Below are 21,700 nucleotides of genomic sequence, written 5' to 3' on the forward strand. Positions count from 1 at the left end.
GTCAGAGATCTCTTACTCTAAGCAGTGCTGAAAACTGTATTCATAGAAATATGTTCCAAATAAAGATTCTCCTTTGGCAATAGCAAAACATTATGAAACCTAGTAGAAAGATGAACAAATAGATTGAGGAAATGGCACAGAGTTGAGAATAAACACAAGCAGTATACAGTTCATAAACAAATCACATGAATTCTGAGAAGTAGGAACTGCGGGTACAGGCACCCAATAAATCTACAAGGAAAAGTTAATTAGCAGTTTACACAGGCTGTGAGGGAAAAGTTCAAAATCCATCTTCACATATCTCCTATATAAGCCACTCACAATCTCTGTTCAGCAGCTGACTATCGTGACAGCGGGAGACCTAAGTTCAGTTGTTAACACTGCTTAGGGCTCTGCTTTACTCTCGTAATGGCAGCTTGCACATTTGTACTGACTCAAATTCTGTTCATCTCCTGGTTTTTGATGGCACATTGCTCCCAACGTAAGACAATTTTATTTGCTTTATTTCTATAGGTTGAAGACATAATGAATTAATTGGGTTTTGGTGTCCATGCCTAACAAATTAACCAGCATTCTAGGCAAAAGCTCTGTTATTGAAAATATGTAAATTTTGAAAGTATCTCCTTTATTGGAGTTGTTTACTTTCTGAAGGGATTTTTTTTTTCTTCTGAAGCTAACATGTTTGTTTCTTATCTCTTAGGTAAAAATTCTCTTTGGTGAAAAATTCTGTGGGGAAATAAGTAAAGATTTTATTTTCAGGATGCTGATAATTGGTTTAGGCCACTTATGTTTAATAATTTGTTTCTCGAGATGGCCCTGGTTCTGAAAAGAGTGTATCCAGCATTGTAGGGGAGGACCAGGACAGGGAAATGGGAGGGGGTGATTGGGAAATGGGCAGAGGGAAGAGAGCTTATGAGACCGATGGGGAGGGGGAACCAGGAAAGGGGAAAGCATTTGGAATGTAAACAAAGAATATAGAAAATGAAATAAAAAAATAAAAAAATATTTTTTCTCAGAATGTCATAAAGTTGTAATATATTTTTAGAAAAATTTCAGTCTAATATATATATTATATATATTATTATATATATATAGTTATGTGCTTGATACAATCAAATCACATGGATTGCTTTAAACTGGTGGTTAAAAAATAGATTAACTAATCGTGTCTGTCTACAAAATAAAGCCTAATATTGTTGCCAAGACAAGAACTATGTTTATTTTTCTAAACATTGCCTGGTAAAAAACAGATGTGGCCAAAGCTTCCCTAAGCAGCAATATTTGCTTCAGTAACTGGGGATTTCTATAATGTGCAGTTAGAGGGAACATTTTGGCCAGCTGAAGTTGCTTTCATATTAGAAAAAAAATGAGAATCAAACTTCAAAGTATTATATTATTTTTTTAGTTTTGCTTACAAATGCCATTGTGTTTTGTGATGTTTCTCTTTTGTTCCTTTTAATAATATATTGAAATAGGAAAATCAGGAAAATAGGCTCTAAAAAAGGTTATTACCCTCCTATTGGATTCTCCATTACCTACTTCTTCTGTGCCAAAGAGATACTAGGATTCAGACAATTCTGAAAAATCACTCTATAAACTCTTTGTTTTTGTGTCTGTGCTGGTGGAGGATAAAAATGATTCACCATTTTCTGGGATTAAGGTTTTTGTGTTTTATGCATCCTGTGATTTGGAACAACCACTTTCCACCTGTTTTTAGACTAGCCTTTTTCTTAGTTCTCATTGGGATGTTACTGCAGTCATATCTTTGGCAAAATAAGTGTCTATGGAGGCCTTGGGCAAAAACAGTATGTGTTGAAGCTGAAGTGCCTATTGTTTTAGTCTCTGTGGCTTACTAGTTGGGGGATAATTTTTATTATTATTAATGAAAATAGAATATTCTCTCATACAATATATCCCATCCACAGTTTCTCCTCTCTCCACTCCTCCCAGTCCCTAACCACCTCACCTCTCCTCAGACTCACTCCCCTCCATTTCCCTTCACAAAAGAGCATGCCTCCAACAAACAGCAACCAAACATGATAGAATAAGATAGAATTAGTTATGGCAAAAGCCCTCATATCCAGGATGAACAAGGCAACCCAAAAGGAGGAAAAGAATACCAAGAGCAAGAAAAAGAGTCAGAGACACATCTGATGGATTCTTTAATCTGCCTTTGTAAATTAGTGCCCTTTTCTTAAAAAAAAAAAAAAATGTTTGTTTACATTTCAAATGTCCCACTTCCCAATCTCCCTTCCACAACCCGCCCACCCCATGCCCCTTCCCTTTGCCTCTAAGAGGGTGCTTCCCCAACCATCTATCCACTACTGCCTCACCTCTCTAGCATCCTCCTTCTATTGAGCATCAAGCCTCCACAAAACCAAACGACTCCCCTCCCATTGATGCCATATAAAGCAGTCCTCTGCTATATATCTAGTGGGAGCCATGGACTGGCCCATGTTTACTTTCTGGTTAGTAGTTTAGTCTCTGGGAACTCTGGGGGTTAGTTGATGTTGTTCTTCCTATGGAGTTGCAATCTCCTTTGGCTCCTTCGGTCCTTTCTCTAACTCCTCCATTGGGTACCCCGTGCTCAGTAGGATGGTTGGCTGAGAGCATCCACCTCTGTATTAGTAAGGTTCTTGCAGAGCCTCTCAGAGAACAGCTATATCATTCTCCTGTCAGCAAGCGCTTCTTAGTATCCGCAACAGTGTTTGGGTTTGGTTTCTGTATATGGGATGGATTCCCCAGGTGGGGCAGTCTCTGGATGGCCTTTTCTTGCTTCAGTCTCTGCTCCACACTTTGTCGATGCATTTCTTTTAGACACAAACAATTCTGGGTTAAAAATTTTGAGATGGATGGGTGGCCCCCTACCTCAACTGGGGCCATGTCTATCCACTGGATATGGTCTCTACAGGTTCTATCTCCCCGCTGATGGACATTTCTTCTAAGGTCATCCCCATTGGGTTTTGGGAGCCTCTCATATCCCTGGTGTCCAGGACTTTCTAGTGGTTCCCCATCCCTCACTTGCTGCCCCCCACTGCTACATATTTTAATTCGTTCTACCATGTCCCTGGACTTCTCTCCTATCTCTTTGAAGGGAAAGGGATGCAGTTGATTTTCTAGGGTTAAAAAGAGTAAACTGAGGATAAGCATGCCACTTGTATATGACCTCTACCATTAGATATGATGTTTTGCTCCATATCCAGAATATCATGCTCAAATTTGTTCTGAAAGAGCATTAGATGTCCTTTGGTCCATAATGCTATGGATCTACACAAAGCCATTTTCAAAATAAACCGAACAAAATAGTATGAGGAAAAGATATTTGGATATTCATCTCGAATTTTGAGGCCTAATCCTTATCCATATGATGTCTGGAAAATATAAAAGCAGCACAAACTTATTTTCATTTTTATTTTAAAATTCTTTTTTTTGTTAATGAAAAGATAATTTCATCATTTTCACTTTCATGTCTGTTCCCAACTTCTCCTTCCCACATGAACAATTTTCTTAACATTTAGAACTTTGCACATGTGTAGTATATACATTTGAAACATTATTTTCTGTTGTTAAAATAGTTTTTGAATTTTACTGTTTACAGCCAACTGTACATCTGTGCAAGACTTTTATGATTGTCGAGGAAACACAACAGGTTTCTGCCCAGAGTCTATTGTTTGTGCATGCAAGGATGGCAAGCCCTTCTGCAAGTAAGTAGTATTTATGCTGTAGAAAAAGAAAACATGGTCTATTGTAAGTAATTTCATCTGTGTTTTTGTTTCATTCTTTGTTTCATATATGCAATGATGAAACACTTTAAATAATAAGGTAATAAGAAACAGCTCCTATGCACATGGGACAATGGTTGTTTCTTTTTCTAAAATATTATGAAACTTATACTGACATTTTAAAAATTAAAAATGAGATGATTTCTTTTGACTTTGGGAGATTAATATCATTCAGATTTGCTTTCTGAAGACAGACTTTTTATATCTTGATTATATATATTCATTAGTAAACTGTTTTATCCCTCTAACAAGAAAGGAAATTAGTTACCTATTATTTTATTCAATAATGAATAACAATCTTTTGTTTGTACATCAGAATATGCTTTAGACATGCTATGACTTGTGACAACCTTTTTTCCAGTTATTAAATCATATTAAAAATTTAAACAGATTTTCTATTTTTCTAACCCTAAAAATGAGAGTGACTGGAGAAAAAGATATCATATAAACAAGAAAGCTTGCCTCATTGACTAAAGAGAGTATAGCCAGCAAGGAGTGAATAATTAAAATGTACAATAGCATAACCACATACAGGCAAGGCTCTGAAGTTTGAAAAAATTATAGTTGGAAAAATGCAGTTAGAGTATGCTCTAGAAATTCTGAATGAATATACTTTCATCTCCATACATGTACTATTTTATCTTTCCTCTTTATAAGTGTTTTTTCAACAAACCAATTACTGACTAGAAGTTCTTCCTTAGTACTACAAAATACTGGACTCTTACTAAGAACAATGAAAAGTGCTCTAAGATCAAGAATTGACAAATGGGACCTCATAAAATTACAAAGTTTCTGTAAGGCAAAGGACACCATCAAAAGGACAAATTGGCAACCAACAAATTGGGAAAAGATCTTCACCAACCCTACATCAGATAGAGGGCTAATATCCAATATATACAAAGAACTCAAGAAGTTAGACCACAGAAAACGAAGTAACCCCATGACCCCAGGGAACCAAATAACCCTATTAAAAATGGGGTGCAGATCTAAACAAAAAATTTTCACCTGAAGAAATTCGGATGGCTGAGAAGCACCTAAAGAAATACTCATCATTATTAGTCATTAAGGAAATGCAAATCAAAACAACCATAAGATTTCACCTCACACCAGTCAGAATGGCTAAGGTTAAAAACTCAGGAGACAACAGTTGTTGGCGAGGATGTGGAGAAAGAGGAACACTCCTTCACTGCTGGTGAGATTGCAAGAAGGTACAACCACTCTGGAAATCAGCCTGGAGGTTGCTCAGAAAACTGAACGTGACACTACCAGAGGACCCTGCTATACCACTCCTGGGCATATAACCAGAGGATTCCCCACCATGTAATAAGGATACATGCTCCACTATGTTCATAGCAGCCTTATTTATAATAGCCAGAAGCTGGAAAGAACCCAGATGTCCCTCAATGGATGAATGGATACAGAAAATGTGGTATATTTACACAATGGAATACTACTCAGCAATTAAAAACAATGAATTCATGAAATTTGTAGGCAAATGGTTGGAACTGGAAAATATCATCCTAAGTGAGGTAACCCAATTACAAAAGAATATACATGGAATGCAATCACTGATAAGTGGATATTAACTAGCCCAGAAGCTCTGAATACCCAAGACACAAGTAGCATATCAAATGACTCCCATGAAGAAGTAAGGAGAGGGCCCTGATCCTGGAAAGGCCTGATCCAGCATTGTAGGGGAGTACCAGGACAGAGAAAAAAGAGGGAGGTGATTGGAGTATGGGTGTAGAGAAGGCTTATGGGGCATATGGGGAGGGGGGAACTGGGAAAGGGGAAAGCCTTTTGGAATGTAAACAAAGAATTTAGAAAATAAAAAAAATTTAAAAAAGATGGGGTACGGAGCTAAACAAAGAATTTTCACCTGAAGAACTTGGGATGGCCAAGAAGCATCATAAAAAAATGCTCAACTTCATTAGGGAAATGCAAATTAAAACAACCCTGAGATTTCACCAGTCAGAATGGCTAAGATTAAAAATTCAGGAGACAGCAGGTGTTGGTGAGGATGTGGAGAAAGAGGAACACTCCTTCACTGCTGGTGGGTTGCAAACTGGTACAACCACTCTGGAAATCAGTCTGGCGGTCCTCAGAAAACTGGGCACCTCACTTCCAGAAGATCCTGCTATACCACTCCTGGGCATATACCCAGAGGATTCCCCAGCATGTAATAAGGATACATGCTCCACTATGTTCATAGCAGCCCTATTTATAATATCCAGAAATTTGAAAGACCCCAAGTATCTCTCAGTGGAAGAATGGATGCAATAAATGTGGTATATATACACAATGGAGTACTATTCAGCCATTAGAAACAATGAATTCATGAAATTCTTAGGCAAATGGATGGAACTGGAGAACATCATACTAAGTGAGGTAACCCAATTTCAAAAGATCATTCATGGTATGCACTCACTGATAAGTGGATATTAACATAGAAAACTGGAATACCAAAACATAATCCACACATCAAATGAGGTACAAGAAGAACGGAGGAGTGGCTCCTGGTTCTGGAAAGACTCAGAGTAGCAGTGTAAGGCAAAACCAGAACAGGGAAGTGGGAAGGGGTGGGTGGGAGAACAGGGGGAGGGAAGGGAGCTTATGTGACTTTCAGGGAGTGGGGGACCAGAAAAGGGGAAATCATTTGAAATGTAAATAAAAATATACCAAATAAAAAAATTAAAAAATAAAAAAGAATTAATAACAAACTATACAAATAATCCCTGAAAGGTTATCTTGTATATTTTATGACAAAGTATAAACTTTACACACACACACACACACACACATATGTATATACATATACACATAGGTTTCATGAGTATACATATATGGTATATATATATATATATATATATATATATATATATATATATATATATATATATATATATAGAGAGAGAGAGAGAGAGAGAGAGAGAGTATGTATGTGTGCTTATGTATGTAATGGAACCAGATGATAACAGTTAGGAATATGCATTCTTTCTTCCCAAATGCGTGTAACTAAGTATTATGCATTTAATTAGGAGTGCTGAAAAAGCTATGGGAGGGGATTTTTCCCAGTACCAGAGAAATGTTAGGTAGTGCAACAGAAATAAGAAATATTAGTTCCAAGTAGTTAATCATTAGTCTCAAATTTGCAGTCATCTTTCTCACTGGTAACTCAGGACTTTTGAAGATACTGTGAGAATTGATAACACTCCACAGTACTTCATTGTATTGCCTTTCCTTTTGAGCTATCCGCTTGAATGCTTCTGCTACCTGGCAGCAGAGGTTGCTTTGCTTTCCGTCACAATGCCAGAACTTGCTTCCACATGTTTGTGCCTAAATTCTCCCAAAGAAGTTTGTAATGTCCTCCTTTACAGACTATCCATCCTAGTTTTCAAGGACTTTAGAGGTTTAAACACAATCATGTAAAGCCTTTGGTTACCCCTTGCAGGCATCAATTTGAAGCAACTATGCTCCCACTCTTAAGCATATCAAGTTAGGAAAACCCAGGCTTAGCATTCATCAGTGCTGGAATATGTAAGCTGTTCTTCCTCTCTGGGGAGCAAATTCTTGCAATTGTTATTTGGACCCAAGTTCCTTCTATAAAACTACCAAGATTGCATTTAAGGCTGTAAGAAGAAAATAAATCATAACACATCTGCTTTCTTGTTATCTTAACTGACCTTTAACCCTCCTGCCACTTCTATTCTTATTTACTTCTTTTTCCTATCAAGTCTTGTGACAAGTCACACCCTGTCCTGGCTACATTTGCTATTTTCCAGGGCCACAATAGCCATGCCCACACAATGAACATACTGGCCTACTATCAGGGTAAAGAGAGAAGAAGAAAACAGATTACAAATTATCAAGGAACACTTTGTAACTGCTATTTTTCATTGTGGCTACAAAAAATGGCTTTATCATACCCTTGAAAGATTTGAGTACAAATTGCCATTGAATGCTCAGTTCTTGCAGAATATCCTTCTTCTATCTTTTCCCACGGGAACTGTCCTTCTACTGAAAGTTGGTCATGCCTCCCTCCTGCCCAAAATAATCCATTAAGTAAGGGTGATATTTCCTGAGATGTGACAGTCATTACCAACATGATGCCTAGGGATGGGTGCACAATAATATTACTATTTTCTCTGCTTCATTTCTTCTCTGTCCCAGAGACCCATCATCTAGGCAGTCAGATTCTCATGAAGCTAAATGTTTTAAGCTTTTGTAGTATCTAACATTTCTGGAGATTATAAACTTAGCCAGTTGTAGTTTTTTTTTTTTTTTTTTTTTGATCATGAAGGCCTTTTCCTCTATTTTCATGTGTTCTTCTTTTTCTTTGTCTTTGGCTAGTTGGCAGGTAAAAGCCAAAGCTTGAGTGTGAGTGTGTATGTTTGTGTGTGTGTGTGTATCTGTGTGTCTATTTGTGTTTCACTTGAGTCTCATGTTCCTCCTCATTCTTCTCTTCTTAGATATCCAGAGTCCTTGCTGTTCTGATCATAAGAAAGGAGTCAGCAGCCGTTTTCCCTTATCGTTCTTTCCCTCAAAGAAGCAATAGGGAATTTAAATTTCGGCTCCTTCATTCCCCATTTTCTTAGTCATTTAAGAAACTGAAGGAGGGAAAAGCCTCTATTTCTTTGTTTGAGAGACAAAATATAGCTATATATCCCAGGATAGCCTTGAGCTTGTGACCCCTTATCTCTGCATCAAGAGTTCTGGGATTACAAGTATGTACAACTGTGCTCTGAGAGTGTCTACTTCAAATTATAATTCATTCTTTAATTTTCTTATTCTTTCATTGTAGCCAGGAGGGTATTCACGGTCAAACAAACTGCAAAGAAAGGCCATTGCCAGCTTACAGAATTGAAAACGAAACCAAAACAACTACAAGAACAAAAATCCCTTCACCATCTATACCGTAGCTCAAAGATTAGTGTCTAAAATATATATGAACTAAAAAAGTCTAAATTTCAAAAAGGAAACCAACCAAATTAAAAGCATACTACTGTACTCGACAAGTTCAAAGATGAAATATAAATAGCTAAGAACGATTTAAAAAATATTTCTCTTTGGGAGTCTAGATTATCACATCTAGGGTGCTTTTTTTTCTAGCTCCATCCATTTTACCTGTAAATTTCACTTTTTTAACATCTGAATAATATTCAATTGTGTAAGCATACCACATTTTCATTATCCATTCATCTGTTTACAGATGTCTAAGTTGTTTCCAATTTCTAGCTACTATGAGTAGAGCAGCATTAAACATGAATGAACAAGTACCTCCATAATTGGCTGTAGAGTACTTTGAGTATATGCACATGAGTGGCTATTGTGACTGGGGTAAGGTGAAATTACAAAGTAGTTTCAATTTGTATATTCTAGATGGTTATGGGTGCTGAAGTATTTTTGAGCCAATTGTGTTTCATTTTTTGAGAACCTTCTCCATAGTTCTGTTTCTCATTTTAAATTGATTCTTAGGTTTCTTAGCTGTTTAGTTGTTTTTAGTTGCTCAAAGGTGACCAAGAAATACCCAAAACAGGTTATCAATATTGCTTTTTGTGGCCAATCAGAACTTATTGGTAAGGCTTTATTATTGAATAAGCCACATGCTTTTATCACAGGACATAGAAAACTCAAGTTGATGATTTGGAAACTTCTTCCTTGCTGGGTCAGTTTCATAGTATCATGTAAATAATAACCCACTGTAATATGTATATTTGGTAAGTGAGCTGCGTATTAATCTGTGAGTAGAGAGATTTTAATACAGAGGGCAGTTTGATGCAGTATCCATTTAGCAAAGTAAGAATGGTTGACTCACACTGGGGCCTGTGAGCTTCCTAACCATGGGTTTGTGGCCAGATTTTAGTATTAGTCATGTGCCTTCAACTGTGGGCTGGGCCTTAAATACAATCAAACAGGGTGCATTACTTCCGTAACATCTGTGCCACTATTGTTTCCACTGGTATATTCTGCTGTACCTGTCATTGTCAAAGTTTACAATTAGGTAAAATGCTTGCTGACTTTCTCCCCCATAGCAGCTTGCACAGCACCTTCTGATACTATGAAGCTGACCCAGCAAGGAAGGAGTTTCCAAATCATTATCAACTTGAGTTTTCTATGCCCTCTGATGAAAGCATGTGGTTTATTCAGTAGTAAAGTCTTATCAATAAGTTCCAATGGCCACAAGAAGCAATATTGATAACCTGTTCTGGGGATTTCTGGGTCACCTTTGAACAACAACCAGAGGGAGAAGTATCCCACTCTTGGCACCAGGCATTTAACTTGGCAACCTTTGGCTTCTAGAAATAGCATAATTCTCTGTAATTTTTTGTGTAAGGATGATTTCAACTAGAATTTTATTTAAATTCTCTCTCTTACCCCCTCCCTCATCTCTCTCTCTCTCTCCCTCTCTCCCTCCCTCCCTCTCTCCTCCCTCCCTCCCTCCCGTGTGTGTGTGTGTGTGTGTGTGTGTGTGTGTATAATAGATTTCTATATAACCTTTACAAACAATTATGATTATTATTCAGTGCCTCACTATGTAGTTCTGGCTGGCATCAAATTCACTATGTAGACCAGGTTGGCCTCAGACTTACAAACAGCAGCCTGCCTCTGCCTCTGCCTCTGCCTCTGCCTCTCTGCCTCTGCCTCTCTGCCTCTCTGCCTCTGCCTCTCTGCCTCTCTGCCTCTGCCTCTCTGCCTCTCTGCCTCTCTGCCTCTGCCTCTCTGCCTCTCTGCCTCTGCCTCTCTGCCTCTGCCTCTCTGCCTCTGATTGCTTAATAAAAGGCATGTCCCAGCATATCTGGCTCTTCAAACATTCTTGTTAGTTATCCCTTCTCCTCTGCCTTTCATTATTTTTTCCACCTAAACCTGCATTTCCCTTATTCCCCATTTCATATAATCTGTGGTCCACTATTCCATTCTCTTTAGATCTTTCACTTCTCTCTGGTCTTTTCTAGTTTCCTAGATTCCACAAATACTCCAAGATAAGCATACAAGTCTAAAAATATTAATGATATCCATGAAACAGTCCAACCTTTAAGTAGATTGGTGAAGACAAGAAACTAACAAAGGTAATTTAGAGATAAACAATGAACTAGAAAAATGCATAATAAAAGAATGTTCCGGAAGCCAAGTGAAAATCCAGTGACGGGAGAGTGGTCAGCTATGTTAATTGCTACTGATAAATTAAAAAAATGAGGGGTTATGTTGCCTCTAGCACCATGAGGCTAGGGATAAGAAATAAAATGTTATTTTGGAACAGAGTCTGAGACAGTTACAATTCTAAACATTTGAAATATTTCCTTGTATTTCTCACAGTAGACTTGAGTACTATGTAAAATTCATTGTTTCTTAGTGTAATTATGGAATCAAATCTTCATAAAAATATTAATTCATTTACTTGGCACATGAATCTCTGTATTTATTATGTAAAACATGGGATTTTCAAATACATATCCATTACAATTGGGTTAAATCTAGTTAATTATCATATGCATGACCTCATCTTTTTGGATAAAAGCATATTTACTCTTAGTATTTTTCAAGACAATGTTATACAATCATTAAATACATTAATTATGCTGTATAATCAATGTTTTGTATTTATTCTATATTCTGACCAATTTCTCAACATAATCCACATTTTAAAATCTCATTTCTCAGAAGCTGTATAAGAAAGGTCATTGTTACTTGGAGAAGATATTAATGGTGTCAACCTCCCCCTGCCCCCTCAACTGATTTTACTTAACTCTATAACACTTCTCAATTTTAAGCATGGTAGATAAATTACTAATTTTGCTTACTTTTTTTCTACATCTCTCTCTCTTTCTGCTATATTTTATGCCAATTGAGCATATGGATAATTTTATTTTATTCAGCAGTGTATTGCAAATATCTGAAATAATATTTAACACATAGTCAAAACATGTTGAATGAATTAAATAAGGTAGATAGTTCATTTGTGATTTGCTGCTAAATAAAGAAATATTTTCTCACCAAGATCTTTTCCCAGGAAGAAATACAGGCAGGTGGATAAGATAAAAGAAAACTGTTCTTCAACCTCTTTAAATGGGTGAAAGTATATTGCATGCTGAAAGGCACATCCTATTAGTAGATGACTATTAGGTTGTAACTGGCAGATACATTTTTTAAAGAAATCACAGACAATTGGTGCTATAAAAGATTATAACTATCTAGTCAGTTCCTTTATGTCAAACATGACAGTTATATTTAGTGTGTTAGAACAATACAAAAAGCCCAGAAGTAGCTTGCCTTACTGCCTTTATTGTATAACTGGGTAATCTCATATCAATCCTTTAGGAGGCAGTATCCATAAAGACACTAGCCCAGCAAACTTCTCCTCTAGTCACTTCCAGGGGAGGCATGAAAAATCTCATTCTCCTGACTTCACAAACCCATAGACATTTCTATGTGGGTGTATGCTACACCAGATTTTAGTCTATGCACCAGAGAGCCATTTTCACATTATTTGGCTGCATCCCAAGACTTATGAAACACATGCAGTTCACAAATGAGTCACTTCTTTCAAAAAATAAAAAGGAACCCCTGAAGCCATGGGAAAGATGGGGGAACACATTTTACTGGCAGCCTATTCTCTTCTCATGTTGCTTCTTGCATTTCTTATGGTGTGGTCCATTTAGTCTCTTAACTTGTATTTTTTTTCTTGTAGAAGTTAGTGGGTGGGAGGAACATGGCCTGCCCTCTATAGAACTGGCAGCTTATACTGAGTATAAGTCCATTTTTTTTTAACAGAAGCCAGCAAGCTGGAGGAGTCAAAGTAGAATGCATGTAGGAACAGTGCACAAAATGTGGATAGTTTTGAAAGCACACTTAAGACAGCTTTTCTTCTCTCCCTGTTTCTATGTACTAATTGTTGCGTCTTCATTAGCTGATGGTTAGGAAATCCTGAAATTCCACAGCTTTGTTATGATTACTCAATGTATCAAATCTTGTAGGTTTAGAGCACTTGTTCAGGTGGAAAAATGGGATGACATAAATCCCTGAATAGATTAAGAAGTCTCATGGTTGAACAAGAATGAAATATTTCATTCACTCATATGAGATAACTTGTATTCCCCTATTTTTTGAAACATTTATTTTATCCCTACCTAGATGTCCAAATTTCAGAGGCCAATGGGGAGACTACTGGTACATGGGAGAGAAATGTGATCAACTATGGAACACTCTGGACCTGGTTTTAGTAGCAACATTGCCTGGAATAGCTCTGGCTATAATTGTTGGTGTGGTAATCCAGATTGTCCATTACTGTAAAAGGAAGTCAAAGAAGAATGGAAATCATCACGGGTAAGAAATTTCTCAGTACTTCAGAGAAAATTTCGTATGTCTTTTCTCACTTTTCTGTCTCATGTGACCAGTTTATGAATCAAGAAATAATGAATGTCACTTACTATGAATGTAATGTGTATGTTTTCTTTCCTATCCATCAACCCTGTAATGCAACATCAAGTTAACATTGCCAAAGTATACATATTTGGTTTAGGATTTCAGTAGAGAAAAAATATAAAAGCCCTTCTATAAATGACAACCAAATCAACTGACAATATGTCCCATTTCAGTGTTTGTATGTACCACATATTCTTCTCTGGTAGTGTGGGAATAGAGGATCAGAGGTGGCTGTGCCAGTCCATCCAACTTCCTTATACTAGCAGCAATATCCAAGACACCAAAAGATGAATCTGATTGTCCTGGCTGCAATGATACTTTGTCTTATTTAACTAATTGAATATCCTTAGGCTTAATTTCCTCATCTACAAAGTAGAGATGTTTATAATCAGACCTACTCACTTCAGAGATGGTGAGGATGATACTAAAAGCAGCAATCAGGTACAGACTATTTATTATGCATAGCAAGATGAGTTACAAATGTTTCATGCCTAGTAATTCATTTAATCCTCTCAACAACCCTATAAAACTTTGATGAGACTACTGAGGCATAGAAAGATCAAATAACTTGGACAAGGTTGTGGTGTTGAGCCTGGTTACTAGGCATAAATTTCATGCTGTGCTAACAGAATTCAATTAACTAAAACAGTGTTAAAGTTGGTATGCTTTCCTGCATCACCTTTATTTCTTTATATAAAGAAACTCTATCCTTTATGGTTTTCAATGTCTCTGAACTTTAGAAATATGGGGGTTAAATATCAATGTATAATCTCATCAATTTTCTATCAGTTAATTAAAATTTTTATCTACTTTACTTCATCATTCCTTCATGACAAGATAATGTTACCTTCCTTTCATGCATTATGAGGGTACATTGAAATATTAGTGTCTGATACAGTTTGCCTCATATTGATAAGAGTTGGCTTTCAAATTCCAACAAAATCAGCAGTTTGATCTGCCATCGGTATTTGTCTATAGAAAGAGTAAGATTAAATTCACCAACCATTTTATCATTTTAGAGTTCCAATCTTTATGCCATTATTCCATATTCTTTAAGGTGTCATGTAGTATATATATATATATATATATATATATTCATCTGTTTATGTATGTGGTATATATAATAAATGTTAACCAACATAATTTTGTAAATTAAAATTAATATGATGAATTTCAAATTATCAGTTAATATGAGGTCGTAAATTCTTTGAGACACTAGCCAACCATTATAATTACAAGTAACACATATGCAGGTCATTTTAAAAATATTCTCTGTAATCTTCCTATCCCAATGTTCTTTGTTAGATTTATCACTGTTACATATGTGTCTGTGTGTCTTTGTATACCACATGAGCATGAATGCCTATAGAAGCTAGAAGAGGAAATCTGAGACTCTGACACTGCTGAACTGCCCAACATGGGTGCTGGGAACTGAATATAGGTCCTTTCAAAGTCCTATAAACTTCAAGTTCTATAAATTATTGAGCACTTAACTCCAGGGCCCCTATTCCAAAGTACTTAATCAATGAACATATATTCCAATTCTTTCTTTTAATAATTATGACTTTGAATAAACCAAAGTTCACTCTTTTCTCATTTATAGAAAGAGTTTTTATATCTTGTTTCTTCATTATTCTGAGATTTAAATGAAATAATTAATGATATTAAGAATGACAAACAAAACAGATTTTATCAAGATAATAATAATCTTCACAAGATTGGAGGTCATTCATGGGTTTTCTTTATAAATACTTTAGCTACTCTATTTTCTTTAATTTAATGTGATTTTCAATTTGAGTTTCTTTTTATAGCTCTTTTATTATCTGAACTGTGAATCAAGAAGGTATTTCTGACTGTACTCTGTGAGATTATTTAAATTAGTGGATAATGAAAAGATTATTGAGCCTGAGTAGGGTTAATATCTCTTCCCCCACAAATCCCTAAATAGGTGGCCCAGGAAGTTTCCACAAATTGTCTAGGCCTTAGGTTTCTTATCTGTAAATTGATTTTAAAACACTCAATTAGCAAGCTCTCTGTAATATTCAAACGATGTAGTAAAATTCTTTGTGTAATACCCTCATTTCTAAAATTTACTTTCCATTGCATAATAAATAGGACTGATTAATAGTTCCATAGGAAAATAGGTATTCAAATATGCATATGTTACTGTATGCAACAAAATTGTGATAGTTGAGTCAATGTGGGGGAGATGTGGATATTTGCTAGCATTTTCTTTTGACTTTACAATATGCTTGAATGCTTTTAAAGCAAAATGTTGTATAAAATCAGGTGAAGAAAAGCATCTTGATCAGAAAATAGATTTGATAGATTGGAGCTTTTATCAGTTCTTTTTCTTGAGTATAGTCTTAAAATGGAAGCATTTGATGTGTATTCTCAAAAAATATTATTAAGATATTGGTTTATAACCAGTTATGCAAATGTTTTATGCTAACTGAATTGCATTTTTATGTGCCAGAGTGCAGAGGAGTATGTCAGAACTTCGACCTCAGCATAATTCTGCATATGGTTTCGGTACTGATAGGAATCTTCCTCAACCTAATCAAGGAGAGGTAAATACTAAAACTCATTTGTCAAATAAAGTAAGTTTACTGAAGACATCAAAGACAGAAATGTCACAAAGAATGAAAGCAGAGCTTTCTAATGTTAAAAGTATGTTATCAAGAGATAAAATTGCACAAGTATGGGATGGTTGGTGCCAGGTTATATATCAAATATCAATACAGTATAAGCCAGGCCTGCAGCAGTGACACTGGAGCTGTTCCCTGTCTCTTCTATATATCATTTCCTCTGGGTAAAGTCAAGATAAAACAGATATCAAAGGCAAGCTTGGAGAAAACTAAACTACCTAACAAAAAAATAGCAAAAGTTGCCAGAAGAGGGCAATGAAGATGAGTAAAATGCCAAGAATTTGGTCTAGATATTAAAATCTCACATCTAGCAATTCAGCTCCAATTGTACAGATCATTTAAAAGAAGTCATGTGGAACTCTTGGGTTCAGTGTATTTTAGGAACTACTCTAAATAAAAAATAAAAGGGACCTTGTTGTCACAATAGACCACAAATATGAGAGTGTCAGAAATATTGTTCGTCAAATCACTAAGTACCACAAAGTAATCTCTTTGTTAGCTTTTATTTATCCTTAAATATGCTAATAGTGATGTTTGTATTCTTAAAGAAGTACAAACTGTATTGAAATTAAATAACCCCAAGCGCAGTACAGTTCTACATATGTGTCTGATCTGGTAGCATCTTAATATCAAGGCCAGTTGAAAATTGAAACCTTACAATGTTAACCTAAACGTTTGTTGAATGGAGGATTTGTGGTGAGTTATTTTCTACTTAAAATCAAATAAATTAAATATTTGAACCTTAAAATAGCAGCATTAAAGATCTGCTCCAAAGCATTTTTCAAAAAAGAAGATAAAACTGCTCTGGACAAACATGCTAATGTAAATATTCATATCTCCAAAATGATATTCTCTAAAATTGTCAAATGGTTTTGGCTGGCTGTTTTTCCCTTGAAGTGAGCAATTGTTTTGTAGGAAGAAATTTTGAATTAAAGAACCTAACATGTAATAACACATACTTCCATTTTAATAATTTACTTGTTCTTAGACTCCATAGTGACGCCTGTCACCTATCTAGTTTTGAAATCCCTGAGTTGATTTCATTTTCTCTATTTTCCTCTCTTTTTTTAAAAAAGTGCTTTGCACACTCTGAGTATGGTTAAAACTCATGAGGAGAAGCACATGAAATGCTCATTAGCTGGGCATTATTTATTATATACAAAATTTCCCTTCCTTTCTCTCAATCTCTCTGTGAATACATGATTGCTATTGTTATTATGTCTATCTAAATATTTGTAATCAAGTGCTGTGACTATTTCCTTTCCTAGGGAAGCCTCAAATCATCCACAATGTCTGTTTCAATCTAGCACAGTCTTCTTTTTAAAATTCTTTGCCAGTTTGGATACTTTAAAAAATAAAAATTGACTATATCAGTTAGCTACTTGATAAAGAACTGGGAGACTTTCAAAGACTTAAGCTGTTTAGAAAGTTGTCTATATACATTATACTGTAATTATACGTTTAAAATATTGCCTTTGATTAAAAAAGTAACTTCTCAGATGCTAAATACCAAAGTGTTTCTACTGGATTAAATATAGTTTTCTGTTGATAATTTATTTATTCATCTAGCTAACACAATATAAACACAAAATCCTTGAATTGTCCATATTGATTACAAATTGAGTAAATTCAAATTGAGATGATAATCATTCATCAGTAAATCATTCATCCTAGAAAACTGTGGTTTGAAAGAAAATGACCCTCATAGGCTCATAGGGAATGTCATTATTAGGAGATATAGCCTTGCTGAAGTAGGTGTAGCATTACTGGAGCAAATGTGTCACTGAGAGTGAGCTTTGAGGTCTCAGATGTTCAAGCTAGGTCCAATATGGCATTCTCTCTTCCTCCTACCTGCTGATCTGGATGCAGAACTCTCAGCACTTTCTCCAACACTATGTCTGCCTGCACATCACCATGCTAAACCTCTGAAACTGAAAGTCAGTTACAGTTAAATGATTTCCCTTGTAAGAGTTGGCCATGGTCATGGTGTTCTTCACAACAATAAAATTCTAAGGCAATAATATATGAAATGTCTAGTTGAGTAAAGTATTCCTTATATACAAGATAATATTTTGACTTACTATCTCCTTAGAAGTCAATATCATTTCAAATGGTTAAGTAATCCCCCTCTATTATAAACAGTTCTGTGAAAATTTTGATAAACTCAAGATCATTGCTGCATTTTCATTATGTGATATCTCTGCATACTTATTTGACATTAAGTAGGTTATTAGCTATCATTTTTTGATATATAAATAACTAGAACTTTATCTTTTGTCACTTAACAAATTCTGAATTTCTAAAGAAAATTTATAATTTTGTAAAATTTGTAAATTAGCAAGGCAAAATAGTCCCTTTGCCATGATAATGTCTTAGACTTTCTTTATTTCTTGAGCCAGGGTCTCATTTTGTAGCCTTGATTTGCCTAAAGTTTAAGGCAGTCCTCCTGGGTTAGGATAATAGGGGTGAGCAACCATGCCTGACTAAGATTACTTTTTTCTGTGGTTCAGTATTTTACCTAAAAAGGCATTCTTGAAACACTGAATGTCTCATTAACTGGAAAGAGAATATGATTCTTCCTATCTTCACTTTGTGTGGTTCGTTCAATAAAGAAACTGAAAAAATCATAGTGAAATTGTTTAAACATCAAAACCAATCTCATGCTCTGGTGAAAGGCAAACGGTCTTATAATCTTTTCTATTTTGGCAAATTTCTTTTTTATCAATTAATTTATTTATTCACTTTATATCCAGATTGCAGCCCCCTACAGTTCTTCTCCCCTCCCCTTCTCCTCTGAGAATAGGGAGACACCCTCTAGGTATTACCCAGCCCTGGCATATCAAGTCACTGCAGAACTAGGCACACCCTCTCCCACTGAGGCAATAAACATATAATCTTAGCAGAAAGCAACAATTGGTCAAATTGGTTGTTAGACTTATTTCCATTTTCATTTAAAACTCTATTTTGTTTTGTGCAAAGATGGACTTTATACCTTAAAAAACTGAGAATATCCACATTAAAGTATTAATCCAGGAACTCAACAGGTAAGGTGGCTAAAGACACTTACACCAGCCTATGGAGAAATGAGAGAAGCAATCCTCTAACCAGCTGTCTTCTAACTTTCACATACTCCTCCACACAATTACACAGGTACATTTAATTAAAAATCAGGGTCCGCATTTGTCTGTTCCCATGTAGTAATCACAAGAGAAAAGAGAACATTGCTAAAGGCATGTTTGTGGTCTAGTTAGAAATAAACTTTTCTTTGTTGATTTCATTTTTGAATCTCATAAGATTAAATCCATGATGAATATTAAAATTTGCCTCTAAACATTTTATAGTAGTATCAACACAATTATTTAGCTTCCAACTTTCAATAATGTTATTGAAGTATGGTTAATGAAGATAAAATTGTGATCTGAAACATATATTTCCTTATTACCTTTTACCTTCCAATGATTCTGTTTAATGAATAAATAGTGTTTTTTTCTAGGGGGAGGGTTACAGATGTGGGAGTGTAAGCACGCTGAACTTTACCAGAAAAAAAAAGTGATTTATTCAAGAACTTTTACCACAGTTAAAAATTCCTGAATCAAAGGGGTTATTAGAAAATATATTACTATTCATCTAGGACCATGATAAAATTTGTTTTACGTGAAGTGATAATAAAAGTTTAAAATTAAATCTGCTGTATTAAGGCCACACTTGATAGCTAGGCATTTTTCCCAGTTGTTATTTAAATGTCTGAGTTTGCCACTGAGAGTCTATCTCTTAAGACATTTCTTACCAAAATGTTCTCTAAATCAACAAGTAGCTCCTCCCTTCAACCCCACCAAGGCAATTTTTGTAAGAAGACTTTAATAATGTTTCAGAACCCAAATTGATCTCATGAGTGTGCTTGGTCATTGCCTCTGTTTTCTTTTCTTTTCTTTTCTTTTCTTTTTTTTTTTTAAATCCCTACCTTAGGTCGTTGCTGGGAACATGCAGTTCAGGAAATATGGGGTTAACGACTTTGAAAGAAAATAAAAACAATTTCCTCCATATTACGCATCTTTCCTTTAAACTTAACCAGCACATATTGACCATTTGAGGCTCTATTAAGAGTATATTATTGCTATAAGCTCATCTTCCTAGAGGTGGTTCCTTGACTGAGTATATGAGGTTTTCACCATACCCTGAGATTATATTTTCTTGATCCCAGGAAGCTTTCTCTTAAGAGTCCTTTCCTGCTGTTTTATCATCTCCCTTCCTCTACAGTGCTAACCTTACTGCCATTGAAGAATAGGGGTAATGATTTGATATGGCTTCGTCCAGCTGGATGGGGCACTGAGGATACCTATCAGGATATCCCTCCAGTGGGCCTATCTGAAAGAATATAAAAGCACACGATAGATTCATTTACCTTTTATTATTTCCTTTCTCATATGTAACAAACATTTATTTTGCCATGAGTTAATAATAGAAAAATTCCATCTTTAATTGGTAACACACGAATTTATTGGATAAATTAAAATTTTATTTTCAAGGCTCAATTTTGGTGTTTTTAATTTTTTTCTATCATATAATATCTTTCCCTGTTTTGTTTAGATATGTTGTCAACGTCTTTTAGAATTCTCTCTAGCATTTCTCTTAATGCTTTCATTTTCCCCCTATCTCTCTGTCCCTTTGTCAACCTGGCTTATGTTTGTAATATGAGTTCAATATTCAAGTAACAATTGTGCTAAATACCGACCTTACCTCAATCGGGTGAGTCTAGAGCACCTGATACTGCAATTAGTAACTTATGAACCCTTCCCCCAACCACATGTCTCCTTACTCTCTCTTCAAGTGTCTGAGATTTCCACAAGGGGTTGTACCAGCCTGCCTAGCACTGACTGGTATAGTTAATGTCAGGGTGCAGTTACAGGTGAATCTAGCATTTGTGTTTCATGGAATAACATGGTAATGTATAAAAATATGAGCTATTGAGACAGGGGAATAGAACTTAACAATATTTGAATAGTTAAAGTTTCTGATTCTTGGACTGTTCCATTTTAAATTGACATTAAACTATGTTTGGATATGAGATTGCAAAGGGAAATAATGGACTTATGCCTAGAGTATAGTTATTAATCTGAAAATGGCATCTGTTACTATTTACAAGGGGTAGGTAAAACTATCACATAGCACTTGTCTACCAGGAGAAAAGTAGTTTGCTGCATCCTTTTTGCATCCTAGGAGGCTATGAGTACACACAGAATAACGGACTTATGCCTAGAGCATAGGAACAGCTTTGTGTGGCCATATGTCCTGTGAAATGAAATGTAATGCACAGACAATTGAAGAATGGGAGGCTGGTATAAGGTATCTGATAAAACTTTCTGCCTCAATCTTGGGAATTATTCTAGAGTAATCACGAGGTGTGAACCTAATTCTAGAAACTCTATAGTGAGATAAAGTAGTAGATGTCAAAGCTTGCATCTCTATTCCAAAATAGTTTAATTTGTATCATATTATAACTGCTCATTGTCTCAGAAAATTTGCTATCTTTCTGATATAAGCATGAACATATGAAACTAAATCTCTGCAGCTATCCTTTTTAGATCCCTTAAGAATGTCACAAATCTATAACAAAAACAACCACAATTCACTGCACAGTAGCAAGGTGGTTCACTGTGTAGTGCATAAGACATAACATGTTATTCTGTCTGCTAAAAACATAATTACCTTTCAGATGTTGATGGAATATGATTGCTAACCAACTGAACTTCAATCCAATATAGTCTCTCTCAGATTCAAAGGCAAAGGATTAATGCTCTGTGTCATTACTCCATGGAATTAAAAGGTAGATATTTCCCTCTAGGTCTGAAT

General features: G+C 35.5%; 1 protein-coding gene across 2 annotated transcripts in view; it reads left to right on the forward strand.

Moving 5' to 3' along the window:
* The first annotated feature begins 408 nt into the window (after positions 1–408).
* The window catches only part of LOC127675699 (uncharacterized), a 50,586-nt gene continuing 29,294 nt past the window's right edge, over positions 409–21,700 (forward strand). Inside the window, exons 1-4 of one of the 2 annotated variants that reach the window (XM_052171763.1) lie at positions 409–481; positions 3,599–3,704; positions 12,912–13,103; positions 15,679–15,802. In XM_052171763.1, the coding sequence (XP_052027723.1) occupies positions 409–481; positions 3,599–3,704; positions 12,912–13,103; positions 15,679–15,802 (495 nt within the window). The remainder of the gene's footprint in view (positions 482–3,598; positions 3,705–12,911; positions 13,104–15,678; positions 15,803–21,700) is intronic. The other variant, XM_052171764.1, reaches the window with a different exon arrangement.

This window comes from Apodemus sylvaticus, chromosome X (assembly GCF_947179515.1).
Source record: "Apodemus sylvaticus chromosome X, mApoSyl1.1, whole genome shotgun sequence".
In the NCBI taxonomy this organism is placed as follows: Eukaryota; Metazoa; Chordata; class Mammalia; order Rodentia; family Muridae; genus Apodemus; species Apodemus sylvaticus.